Genomic DNA, 13686 nt, shown 5'->3' on the forward strand with positions numbered 1-13686 from the left:
GTAGAAAGGTTTGCTTACCCAGCCAAGACAAGAGAAAATGCTTAGCAGTGTTCAAAGGTGAGAACTACACCAGCCCTATTTATGATGGTGACCCACCACAACCGATGCATGTATGGGGAACAGAAAAAACTTAACATGAACTGCTGGATTATTCCCGCACACCCTTTCACTGACCTGGATCATCCTCCAGTTTTCTGGCGACTAGCAAAGGGGGCCGCATCCTGGTTTTCATAATAGATAGAGTGCCAACTTGACCCCACGATTGTGGGTACCCAGCCCCTTCATGGGGAATTTTGTGGGTACCCAGAGCCTCTGTGCCTATGATAGATGGATAGATAGATGAATAGATAGATAAGAGCCAACGACTAGGGGCTGAGGTCCCTTCGCGCTCACCCCACCCAATAAAATATTTGAGGGGCTGGGCTCCCCCAAAGTTAATGGCCAGGCCTATTGCCATTCAAATAGTGTGGGAGTGCGGTGACATGTGGTTGCTTATGCGCGGGAGGGGGGGCAGAATAGTATTTTATTCAAGTTGGCGCTCTCCTGGAAAGCAAGAAATGGCACCTCTCCTCTCCCCCCCCCCCCAGCTTCCAGTCTCGCCGCTTAGGGCTCAAAGAAGCAAAAGCAAGGCGGCCGCGTGCTGCTCCTCCTCGCCGAGCCCGCCCCCGGGGCGCTCGGCTCCGCTCCGCCCGCCCTGCCGTCGCAACCAAACTCCTCACTAGCCGAGGGAGGGAGAGGGAGAGACGGGGAAGCCACCGCCGCCGCCACCCGCGCCAAGCCGCCGAGGGCGCACGGGCGCGCACGACGCTTGTGCCACGGAGAAGCCTCGACGGCGTCACCTGATCTAACCTGGCGGCTTGGCTGTCGGAGGAGGCAGCCCGAGAGGGAAGGGCAGGGCTGGGCTGGGAGTACCGGGAGGGGTGGAGGGAAGGGAGAGAGAGAGGAGGAGGAGGAGGGCGAGGGAAGCGAAGAGCCGCCTCCTGACGTCTGGAACCTGCTGTGCAAGTGAGCGCGGGCGGCGGTGGCGCTCCTTGTGTCCTCCTCCCCGGGGCGAGAGAAAGGACGATCCCTCGGTGCGCGGCCATGGCAGAAGCCCAGCAGCGCCGGATCCGGAGAGGCTAGGGGAGGCTGACGGTGCGCCCTGGGGCTTGGATCGGGCGCCCCGCACCTGGCGCAGCGTTGGAGGGCGGAGAGCCGGGGGCCGCCACGCCGGGTAAGGCTGCGCCGAGTCAGGGGTGGCGGTGGTGGTCGGGGCAGGCGGAGCCCACCCTCGGGGAAGGCAGGCGGGCAGGCCGGCGCGCAGGTCCGCCCCGCAGACAGGAAACAGCTGATCGCGCCTGCTGGGCTTTGGCCTGCGGCCTCCGGAGGCGCAGGGAGCACCTGGCCGCGTTGCGATGCGCCTTGCCAGCCCGGCCGGGTCAAGGGCCTGCCTGTCTGCGGGGTTGGAGAGCCGGGCATGCGGGGACTGCACAGGAGGAGGAGGGAAAGGCGCGCTTCCCTCTGCTGCAGGATCGGGGCTGGGGAGAGGAGGTGGGGATGGAGAGCAGACCTCTTGGAAGGTGATTGTTATTATTCTTATTCTTATTTTGAGGGGGTGTATAGAATTGGTGGAGCTTGGCCAGGCCCCCCCCCTCCCCATCTTTCTCAGACACAAAAGGAGGTGGGCTTGCTGCTGCTGCTGCTGCTGCTGCTACTGCTACTGAGGCCAGATTTTGAATGGGAGCGGGTGCATCTATGGGGACAGAGGAGGGGGAGCATCTCAGATGGGGGAGGTGTCATTGAGAGATGGCCGCTGGTGCAGCAAGTACAGAGCCCAGCCCAGGTAAGGCAAGGGGAGGCCAAGCGAGGAGCTTGTGGGTGGATTGTGGCCAAGTCCTCTCCCAAATGGGGTCCCCGGAGCCTTGGAGAGGGTCTCAGCTGTTGGATAATGGGGGGGGGGGGGATGTCAGTGCATCCAGCGTGGCAGGTAGGAGATACCCTTTATCTTCTGCTGCTCCCTGCTAGCTTCCTACCAAAATAATACCACCCCCCCTTCCCAGGGATTCACACCGCTCGCCAGCTTGGATTCCTGCTGCAGCCCCAGACTTCTTCCTAAACAAAGAGACGAAGGGTCCCTCCAGTCGACTTATCTGTCCACAACCCCCTGGAGGTTTGAATGCTCCCCCACCCCTCGAAAGAGAGACAGATTTATCCGGCTGGCTGGCTGGCTGGCGGCTTTATTGTTGCACATTGGGTAGGGCTGGTGGCGAAGCTTCGGATTCCCCCCCCCCCAATCCTTTCCTTGGGTGTGGATAGCTGCTGGCAGTCGCTTTGTAATGGTGGCAAGATCTGGGAGGAATCGCCTGGCTCAGCCAGTTGAACTGGCATCTGGTAGCACCAGGCAACCCAAATGCTAACCATCTTTTGGAGCTGGTTTTTCTCCCTCTTGCTTGTTATGTGTGCTGTCTTCTCTCGTTCTCCTCCTCTTGTAATGCTTTTCCCCCAATCACGCAGCTTCATTTACTAACCCCTTTCCTCTTCTCACCCCTTCCTCCTCCTCCTCCTCTTCTTTTTTTAAAGCCTGCAACAAAAAGAAAACGGGGAAAAAAGAATCAGGTGGCTTATGGTGGGCTCGATCTGTGGGCCTGGCTTGTGTGTTTTCCTTTAAATCTTCCCCTCCTGCTGGCAAAATGTCCATAATAAGCATTAGCTGTGGCAGAATCTGCTGCTAAGGGTTAGGGCGAGCTGATTAAAGCTACAGCCGCCGAGCAAAAGAAAAATGAAAAACGTGGGGGGGGGGGGAGAGAGAATAGAGTTGCAGGCTTCAGTCGCTGCTCTGACTTGTGTCTGCTTTTGTGGGCCAATGGGGGCTCTTGCCCAGAGTGTTTATTCCCTTCCTCCTAGCAACAGATGCCAACATGCCCCTGCAGCTCCTAGCATGCACTGGAAGAGGGAGTGGGAAAATGCAGCGTGTGAGGCCTGGGTTTCAGCAGTTTCCCAGGAAAGGGCTATATAGCTCAGGGGCAGTGCATCTGACTGGCATGTAGAAGGACCCAGGACCCATCCCTCGCATCCTCAGGTGAGGCTAGGAGAGACCCTGCCAGTCAATTTAGGCAGTGAGTTAGATGGACCTGTGGCATAAGGAAGCTTCTTAGGGTCATACTTAGCTTTCGCATAGTGCTTCGTGAATGTTCAAAGCACTTGCATGAAAAATCCAGCATTGCAGGGGGTTGGGCTAAGTGTCCCTTCCAACTCTACATTTCTATGAAAACGTAGTGCTAAGGCTAACCTTGCATCAGTGCAAGCATTTGTCCTTGTGCAACAGGATGGCCCCCTTCTCTCTCTTTCTCCCCCCTGTGTGCCCCATAAATTTGCTCTGGTGGTTCCCCGTGATTTTGCAACACCGTGGGGTGTGAAAGTCCTGTTCTGCAGGTGCAATAATTTAGTTCACTTCAGCCCTTGATTCGTAGTGTCTTGCGAATCCACCTAACAGGAAGGGACGTTAGCAGATAGATCCAGCACCTTAAGACAGCAATAGCTGGATAGCCTACGAACAAGAGTACTTATTCAAAAGTGTACTTACTTCAGTCATTGAGCATTGCATGGTATGCAGATGGAGGCATGGGAGGGGAGCTGCTTTGAATTAAGTGAGGCGCAAAGGGAGCAAATTTACAAGTGAAATCTTCCATGCAGGAGAACCTTCCTTCCTCTATCAGCTCACTGGTGAGGCAGCCTTTTCCCTTGATATGTTAAATTTCCTGCCCCACCTCTTACAGGGGGATTTATAAAAACTAGGAAGTTGGAACATAATAGGCTTGACACTTATTCCCCCCCCCCCCCACTTTCACAGCAGCCTAACACACAGAAACATCTATTTATTACCTTTTAAAATAAGCATCACCCGTCAATTGCTTTGGACATCTTGCACGTAAAATATATACGTATTGGCTTTTCCCTGACCCATAAGATTGGACCAGATGTCTGTCTTTCATCTCTGTTTTTATGACACTTTAGAAATTGCTTTCGTATGTTTGGATTATTGTGCGTACTTAGAGGTTTTGAATATTCCGCAGTTTATAAGTGCTTTGAAATAAACAAATGGGGTTTATTTTAAGCCTTGAACTCTGCACCCCAAGTTGCTCAGGACAGCACACAGGGTCTCTCTTCCCCTAGTCATAGAATCTGAAGGGACCATGAGAATCATCTAGTCCAACCCTCTGCAACGCAGGAATCTTTTGCCCAACATGGAGATTAAGAGGAGTCTCATGCTCTACCAGCTGAGCCATCATTTATAAGACAGAACATTGGAAGCTGATTTATAGTGAGTCAGAACACTGGTCCACACTGGTCCCACACTGTCACCAGCTCTCTGGGGTTTCAGACTGAGGCCATTCCTACCTGGAGATGCCAGGGATTGAACCTTCAACCTTCTGGCTGCAAAGCAGATCCTCAGCCACTGAGCCACGGCACTAGGCTAAGAGCTAGTGACAACTCCAGGTCACCTAAGGAGCTCCATGACTGAGTGGGGGTTTGAGCCCAGCTCCCTCCAGTCAGTCCAACAGTCTTCACCGAGAATGAGATGGGTTGGTCCTCCAGAGATCAGACTACAGCCCCTACCTGTTGGCTGTGCTGGCTGGGGCTGGTAGGACTTGCAGCCCAACAACAGCACCTGGAGATCACAGGTGCTCCATCCTTGCTCTAACCACAGGTGTGGAGATAAGGAGTGGGAAGAGTGCTGAATTCCTGTGTGTCAGTCTGCTGTTAAAGGTGTAGGATCAGGTTATAGGTCAAAACTTGAAATGCCTCTCTGTACTTTGGTTTTCCCTAGAGCATCAAGTGGGCCTTCCAGGTGAGGCGCAGGTGGTAACCAGGAAGGAAGGCACTCAACTCTAATCTATCTCAGAGACATAGACTGGCTTGTTCCGTATGACCTGCTCTGCCTGTTTCCGTGTGTGGATGTTGTGCACGGAATTCTGTGAGCATTCTGCGTTTTCCTTGCCTCCGTTCTCCTCTTGTGTTCAGCTTCTTGGATGCTTTGTGCATGTAAATCCTCCTAGCACTGAAAGTTCAGCGTGGCCAAGAGAAAGGCTGCTTTTAAAAAAGTCTATAAGGCAGAGGTTTTCAACCTTTTTGAGTCCATGGCTCCCTTGACTAACTACATTTTTTCTGTGGTACCCCTGCGGGGCTCAGGAGCCCAGTTATGTCGTTCCTTGCCTGGGGAGTCAGCAGCCCTTTGCCCCTTTTCGAACACCCTGCCTTGGGGAGTGTTCCCTCGGCCTCCTCTCTTCTCCTTGGGAGTCCTCTGGGCAGCCGCAGCTGCCGCCCCTGGTCTCTGAGCTGCTCCCGCTGCCCCAAAGAGAGGTGCCTCCTCAAATTTCCCCACAGGGGCCTGGGAAGGCACCATTCGCCTGCAGAGCTTGTAGCCAGGGCTGATGCAACAAACAGCTGTGCAAGCCTTTGGGAGGCAGAGATGCGAGGGGGCATCAGAGGAGGGAGGGAAGGAAAGAGGGACAGAGGCCCGTGTTGCCCGTGGCACCGCTGACCATCATTCAAGGCACACTGGTTGAAAACTACTGCTATAAGGTGTTCAAGACCCAAGCTCAAGGGCTTTTAAGCATGATTCCAGGTGGTGGGCTTTGGCTCATACTGAACTTCCTGGGCTTTGAGATTGTCATCGGAAGCCCTTTTTCATGTGTCACCTCTGAGGATGGTGATGAGAGAAGGGGCCTTTTCTGCACACCACTGATACTCTCCTTGGAGAGGCCCTCCTGGTGCCAACTTTGCCATGTTTCAGTGCCAGGCAAAGTCTGTTTTTGTTTTGTTTTCCTCGGCAATCGGACATCACCAGTGAGTAGCTCTTTTTGTTCTGTGTTTTTAATAGGCTTTTTTTTATTCTTTTCAGGACTTTTCGTTGTGGGAAGTGGTTTATAAATTCAGCAAACCTTTGTTTGTCTTCCTGGTTGGCTTTGGGTGGATATTTTCTCCATTTCCCTTTTATAATAACTCTGTGAACTACCAGAGTTGGGAGGCTCCCTGGCTCAGTGGTAGAACATTTGCTTTGCCCACAGAAAGTCCCAGGTTCCTTCTCGAGCATTTCCAGGTTGGGAAACTCCCTGGTCTGAAACCTTGGAGAACTGGTCTTGGTCAGCAAAGAATGGGGCTGGGGAATATCTGGATCTCAAATGTTGCCGAACTGCAGCTCCAAATTTCTGCACACTTGCACCTGGGGGACCAGAGGTGGGCAAAGGGTACATTAGAACCTATACTGTTGGTGCATCTCTGGGTGATTTCGAAGTAGATCCGCAGGGATTTCTGACTCCCAGTTGTTTAACAATGGCAATATCAAAATATCTAACCAGGAGCGGGTTTTTGTGACTGTGATCTCGGTTCAGTTTTGGTACCCACAACAAATTCCTGGGCTCAGGATGCTTCAATCCTAAATGCATGCTCCAGTTGATAGATATTTGCGTATTAGTAAAAAGCAAAGTAGATCTTGAAATCTGCTCTCATATGCTGTGGTAAAGGAATTAGTGGTCATGCTTTTTGTGCTCCTAACACTTGACATGGTTTGTTTGCCTTTGTTGGTCCACATTTTTTTCCTGGAACTTTTTTCTCTCTTTCATCTAGGATGGTGAAAAGTTGAAGTGCCAAACACCAAAATGAGTGTGACGTCATGGTTTCTGGTGAGCAGTGCAGGCATTCGCCACCGGCTCCCTCGGGAGATGATATTTGTTGGCAGAGAAGACTGTGAGCTGATGCTCCAGGTAAGTCATTATGCCTTCGTTCTCATAATTAGCACAACTTGGGTTTTATCTCTGAAAAAGAGCAAGGACACACAACGCCCCCTCATACATTTAGAACACTTGTAGTACACACTTTTTAACAGTTCTGGAGACCTCGGGAACTTTAGTTTGCTAAGGGTCCTGACTTTACTGTTGAAGTAGTGTGAGTGCTTCAAATACGGATTTTTCTTGAGACTCCAAATGCAATAGTAGAACTTAGCATGTGCCCCCAAACTGAAAATGCTATGGGTCTATGTACAGAGCGTATCTGAGTGCTCAAAATTTGGTGGTATTCGTAGTTGCTCTATTTCTATACGGACAAAGACTTTTAGCATGGTGACACCAGTGATTTGTTCCTGTTGGAATTAGCTTGGCACCTACAATCCTGGTATTTTATCACCTGCTGAAAATGTTTTTTTCTTTCTTTTCATTTCTTTGAGAGTTTTTACAGAATTGATCCAGGAGTGGTTGTTTGCTCTGTATTTTTTAAATTTTATTTAACTTTTTTATTTTGATGGTTGTTTTGTATAGCACCACAATATATACATACATACATATACATGTGTGTGTGTGAGAGAGAGAGAGAGAGAGAGAGCGAGCGAGCGAGAGAGCACTGGAGGTTTATAAATTTTCTTACAATATAAATAATTAAACATTATCCCCGTATTTCAGCAGGGGATAAATAGTAAGACTGATTGACTAGGAATCTGCCTGAGGCGCCTTAGTAAAACTCATGAGTTAGATTAGCGAAAGGTAGATTAGGATTTATGGGTAGATCTCTGGGCAACCGGAAGTAGATCGACAAGGATTTGTGACTTGATGGTTCTACAGTGGCAGCAAAATACACGCTCCCCCCCCTGCAAGCGAAGGTTCTTCTTATGAATATTTCAGTTCTGTATTTGTTTAAATCACTGGTTCTTTATCTTTTTTCTCATACCCTGCCCCTGGGCTCTGTTGGAGGAAGGGTGAGATTCATAAATACAATAAATAATAAATTAGGATAAATTATGCTGAGCACAAGGAAGAACCAACTAGATCAGGCCGATGGCATATCATCCAATTCTCGCGTGGCCAACCAGGTGCCTATATAGGAAGCTCAAAATAAAGGAAGGTGCGTGGAAGGCAGAGAGTGTAGCCAGACATGGATTTTTGTGCAGCAGGACTGGGGCTGGGCGATAGCTGGTTTTCAGCTTCGCGATATATCACCAACTAATGTATTTTCCCAGTGATCAAAACTGCTAGAAAGAAAACCTTGAGGGAAACCTTGTGTGAATCAGCAGTGAAAGAGTACAGAAATTGTGATTTCTGGCGTGATGTGGTGGTTTGAGTGTTGCACTTCGAATGGGGGCAGCCAAGTTCAAATCCCCTCTCAGATGCTCAGCTTATTATGTGATGTTGGGCTGCTTGCTGTCATTCAGCCTAATCTACCCCATAGGTTTGTTAGGATAAATTCTCTGTGTGTGTTGAAGAAGGGCCTTTGATGAGCTCCTTTGGAAGACGGGACAGTATAAGAATGAATGGATTAACACCATTCAGTTGATTCAGCACTTCTTCATTCATCTTTATAACTGTTCCATTCATCCAAGCAAGCATCCCAACTTGCATGTGTAGCTTAAAAAAAAAAAAGCATTTGTAAGTGGGTGCTCAGCATCGTTCTTCTGCACACATTCTGTACTTAACCCTTGTTTGCTTTGATTTCATCCATGAATTTAGATAGGTCGCTGGGGGAAATATGGAGCCTGGAGAAGGTGGTAGTCTCGAAGCTTGGGTATTTAAATAAATTTTGCTGTTGGGGAAAAAAGGTTTAATCTTTCAGGAAACCTTTTGGGCCTACTTTACGGCTTGGAAATACTTAAAATATTTGTGAGGATTAAGAAGCATGTATTGCTGAATTTCAGGTTGTGATTAGAATATTTAGGGGAAAACTGAGCATGCATTTGCTCTTTTCCTGGGGGAGGGTAGGTGCTTAGCGCCTGTTGCAGGCTGAATTCTGCCACTCTTTGTGTGCCAGAAATGCAGTGGGATGTCTGCTTTGAGTGTTGTATTTAGATTTGGAAATGCTCCCAGACTTGCAGAGATCGCACATGTCCACTCAGTGTTCCGGGCTTGTGTGCTTGCGCCAAAAGATCAAGTCATGGGTGCCAGAAGTTCTGTGGAGGGGATAGGCAGGTCTCCCTCAAAGTGTCTGTAGGTGCCGTAGGCTTACCCTAAACAGGCTTACTAGGGAGTAAGCCTCATTGAAACCAATGGAACTGCACAGGACTGAAGCTGCATGTCTTGCATTTATTCGGGATCCGGTAAACAAAAGTATAATGATGCCCAAAGATCGTGTGTGTGGAAAGTTTGTATGCTGCAAGAGGAATTGAAGGTTAGGTGCATGTTAGAAGCCGCTTAACAAATGGGTTGTTTTATGTCCCTCTTCTGTTTTTGTGTTTTCGTTTTGCAAATTTGTTTTAATGGCTATTTGGATTTTGAAATTGGTGAGCTGCCTTTGCTGTTGTTCCAAAGGCAGGATAGGAATATTCTGATGCAGAAGTTAAGTATTCGGGTAAGGACTTTATACTGTGTCCTCATACTTTGTCCATATAGCTTAGTGTTGTCTGCACTGACTGGCAGCGGCTCTCCAGAGTTTCAGGCAATGAATATTTCCCATCCCTACCTGGCGAAATTGAACCTGGCGCCTTTTGCATAGAATGCTAAGCAGAAGCTCTTCTCCCAGAGATTAAAGATTAAAAGATTCCAAAGATTAAAATTACCCAAATGCACTAGGATGCTTGGGTGCCACCTGTGCTGCAGCTGACAGGTACGGGAGCATCCCAGGATCATTGGTTAGGGCATCAGACTGGAAGACCAGGGTTCAAATCCCCCACTTCGCCATTGTGCTTGCTGAGTGACCTCGGGGCAGTCACTGCCTCTCAGCCTAACCAACCTGTCAGGGTTGTTGTGGAGGATTAAATGAGAAAGTGGAAGGGGAACTCCTTGGAGTAAAAGGTGGGATAGAAATGACATGGCATGGCATGAAATGAATAAATTAATAAAATTGCCCCCAAAGCCCTTATCCTATCCGTGAACCATGATTGACGGCACAAAGGGGGAAAAGGAGCGATATAAGTTGGACTTTTTTCAGTGGGCAACCTGTGGACTGATAGAGAAATATGTCTGCATATATGCATATTTTTTTGAGCACAAGGGAACTGTGTGCCCCCCCCCCACTTTTCATCCAGAAAAACGATCTGTGCCATTGTACGTAAAAAAAACATTTATTTCAAATTATTACCTATCATTCTCGCTCTAAAGTCTCAAGGCAGGTTGCAGCAGTTGGAGACGCTACATCCACCTCCTTGCTTTGCTTCCTTGTTTATGTTTGGAATAGCCCATACCATGCAATTATTTGCCCAATGAAATATAGATAACTTACCCTTTAAGCAGTAGATTTGGATGGGATGCAATTCATCAAATGCCACATCCATTCCTAAACGACTGCAGCGCCTTTTTGAGAAGCACCAGCTGGCTTGAAACGATAGCTTTGTATTTGGTTTTATATGTTTTGTCAAGTGTTAGTGCTCTTACAGCACAGTCCTAACCAGGCCTACTCAGAAGTAAGTCCCCCGTTGAAGGACTGTGGAGCATGTGAAAGACATCTCCCTGTGACCTTTGAGAACCAGGACGCAATACTGAGGGATCCTGGCCTGGAGGGGCAAATAGTATTTCCTGGAGTAAGGCAACTCCTTCCGTTTCTATGAATTGCACAAGAAACCAAGGCTACGAGTCAGTGTAAAATCATATTCATTCATGTCGGCACATTCCCCTCAGCTTCTCTGGGAAACATCGTAGGGTTTTGACACCCACTGCCCATAATGCACACTTTCTGCCTTCAAGGTGTAGTTTTTTCAGCTGATAGTAGCTTTCTTTTGATGGTGAAGATAACTCACGACAATTACAGAAGGATGTAAAATGTGTGTAGAGAAAGAGGACAGAGGGGCGTTCCTCTCCCTCGTAATTCTACAGCTCGCAGCCGTCCGGTGAAACTGAATGGCAGGGAGGCTCAGAACAACAAACCCCTGCGTTGCAAACTTGACGCAACAAGCAATACAATTAACCCGAAGACCAGTATACAGTGGTGCCTCGCAAGACGAAATTAATTCGTTCTGCGAGTTTTTTCATCTTGCGAATTTTTCGTCTTGCGAAGCACAGTCAAGTCGCAACTGCACCTCTTCAAGCAATGCACCCTGGGTTTTAAGAAAAAGGAAACAAACTTGCAAGACGTTTTCGTCTTGCGAAGCAAGCCCATAGGGAAATTCGTCTTGCGAAGCAACTCAAAAAACGAAAAACTCTTTCGTCTTGCGAGTTTTTCGTCTTGCGAGGCATTCGTCTTGCGAGGTACCACTGTACTAGATAGCACTGCAATTCTTATTGCATGATATACATGATTTAGTACAACAAGAACACAATGTGTACACTTGTAAATTCTCTAATATATTTGAAATAAATGAACACACGTCTGTCAATCTTTGAAAGTCCGTAGAAGTATAATAAGTCTATGGTTGAAACAAAATAATAGATGCTATCCTGTGGGCTAAAAGGTAAAACTTTTTTTAGGCGTTCATGGTGCTGAAGTAGTAAGTGAATAACAACGTAGGACAGTGATCCCGGATAATCTGACTGTTTCGCTGGAATCTTCTTCAGCACAACCCATAGATTAGAAAAATGCACATGGAGCAGTGGTCATGAGGATATTTACAAGTTTACACATTGCGTTTTTGTTGTACTAAATCATGTATATCATGCAATAAGAATTGCAGTGGTATCTAGTATACTGGTCTTCGTGTTGCTTGCATTGTTTGTTGTGGTGAGAGGTTCAGGACAGGTGAGGAACGGCTTCTTCACACAGCGCATAGTTAAACTGTGGAGTTTGCTACCACCATAGGCACCAACTTGAACAAAATAGGTTACTCCTTGCCTGCAAGGCTGGTAGCTCTTCACCCCTTTTCGAACACCCTCCCTTGGGAGTCCTATGGGCAGCAGTAGCTGCTGTTGCCCCGGTCTCTGAGCTGCACCCTCCTTCCCCCAAAGAGAGGTGCCTCCACTTACTGCCCCACAGGGGCCTGGGAAGCACCCCCCAGCCAGCCCCACAGGCACCATTCGCCTGGGGAACTTGTAGCCAGGGCTGCTGCAACAAACAGCTGTGCAAGCCTTTGGGCGGCAGAGATGTGAGAGGGCATCAGAGGAGGGAGGGAAGGAAAGAGGGACAGAGGCTAGTGTTGCCTGCAGTGCCCCTGACCATCATTCAAGGCACCCCAGGGTGGCACGGCACACTGGTCAAAAACCACTGTCAGTGTGGTTGACAACACATTAAAACATCAAATAGAACAGTCCAGAATAAAACAAATTCAAACTTCAAGGAAAATAATTCAGATCCTCCTCTGCGTGACATTTTGCTTTCCCCAGTTGCCAGCCTGGCATCCAGAGATCTCCACTTGGTCGCAATTGGACCTGTGCCTGCCGCAAAAACGCGCCTGGCACCTAGCTAATTTCTAACGCTGGCCAAATAGGGGCCTGGAGGGACACAGTTGGCACCTACACCTGAGCTTCCCTGCCCCGTGCCACTGTAGCAGCATGCTGGATGAGACAGATAGCTAGGCTAAAGGGCAGACAGTGTCCCATAATGTTTATGGAAAGGAGCTCTCCATCACTTAACACCTTCTTATGCCACTGTCAGAGGCATCGTGGCTCCAAATACCAGTTTCTGGGAATTGCAAGTGGGGAGAGTGTGGTTGTGTCTACCTTGCAGGCTTTTCACAGGCACCTGCTTGGCTGTTGTGAGAACAGGATCCTGGCAGACCAGATGGGCCATTTGCCTGATCCAGCAGGCTCTTATGTTCCTGTATTCAGGGCTTTTGCATTCCTAACAAACCTTCCTTGCATCCATTTCCCCCCATCCTGTCAGTTTGCTGAGTGGTGCTGGTGCTGGGGCCTTGGTCCTGCTTCTGGGTTGCGGCAGAGAAATATAAAGACCTGCTCAGCATCTGCGAAGCTTTAATTACACATTCAAGGAGTGCCCTATTAGAAGAAAACATGCACAGAGGCTTTGACTAACTTCCTGTTTCTGTCCATTTATTTAGAGAGGGTCGGCAGGGTGCAGATTGTGTCAATGTTTACCCTGTGCAAATTAGAAGCTGCAAGTTCTCATGTTAGGAATTTATACAAAGTCCTTTGTGTGCACCAGGGGCTGCTATGTGCTGTGAAGTGTGAAGTCCCCCTAAAACACACAATTAAGTAACATGGCTCTGCTTTTTGACATTTGTTTTGTTTTGATGTAGCCTTGTTCTTAGACAGATGCAGATGAGGTGTTAAAACTCTGGACTAGGGATGTTGTCAATGGGAGCAGAAATTACCTGTGCTCTCTTATTTGCCCTTTGTCCAGAATGGATTCAGCGAATACGATTGGCATTTGCTGCTGTTGTTTTCCAGTCTGAAAATGATATGCAATTGATGATGTACCCCCTTCCGCTAGGGGTGAACCAATGGAGGAAAAAATTGAAAACTATTATAATCTTAGAATATCTAACTGTGAAGAACTTCCTGACAGTAAGAGCTGTTCAACAGTGGAATTTGCTGCCGAGGAGTGTGGTGGAGTCTCCTTCTTTGGAGGTCTTTAAGCAGAGGCTTGACAACCATATATCAGGAGTGCTCTGATGGTGTTTCCTGCTTGGCAGGGGGTTGGACTCGATGGCCCTTGTGGTCTCTTCCAACTCTATGATTCTATGATTCTATGATAAAATGAAAGGGTTTAAGGTCAGTGAGAAGGAGGAGGATTGGTTTGAGAAGATATTGAATTATTTGGGTAGGTTTGAACAATTTGGGGCAATTAAAATGTTAAAAGTTAAAATAAACCTTGTGGAGGGAGGAGTGTTAAAGGTATATA

At 48.3% G+C, this 13686-nt stretch overlaps 1 protein-coding gene across 11 annotated transcripts in view; it reads left to right on the top strand.

The window, feature by feature from the left end:
• Positions 1–725: 725 nt before the first annotated feature.
• CEP170B (centrosomal protein 170B) overlaps positions 726–13686 on the top strand; it is an 85193-nt gene continuing 72232 nt past the window's right edge. For 4 of the 11 annotated variants that reach the window (XR_014529077.1, XM_083516769.1, XM_083516775.1 and 1 more), the window contains exons 1-2: positions 737–1213; positions 6607–6743. Coding sequence is in view for 10 of the 11 variants with exons in the window: in XM_083516769.1 (XP_083372895.1) it covers positions 6639–6743 (105 nt within the window). In the remaining variant the exon portion in view is untranslated. Of the gene's footprint in view, positions 1214–1347; positions 1560–1803; positions 1823–4812; positions 4955–6606; positions 6744–13686 lie in introns of those variants that run through there. The other 7 variants (XM_083516773.1, XM_083516777.1, XM_083516771.1 and 4 more) reach the window with 4 other exon arrangements.

The sequence above is a fragment of the Podarcis liolepis genome (assembly GCF_965112155.1).
Source record: "Podarcis liolepis genome assembly, chromosome: 1".
Taxonomy (NCBI): domain Eukaryota; kingdom Metazoa; phylum Chordata; class Lepidosauria; order Squamata; family Lacertidae; genus Podarcis; species Podarcis liolepis.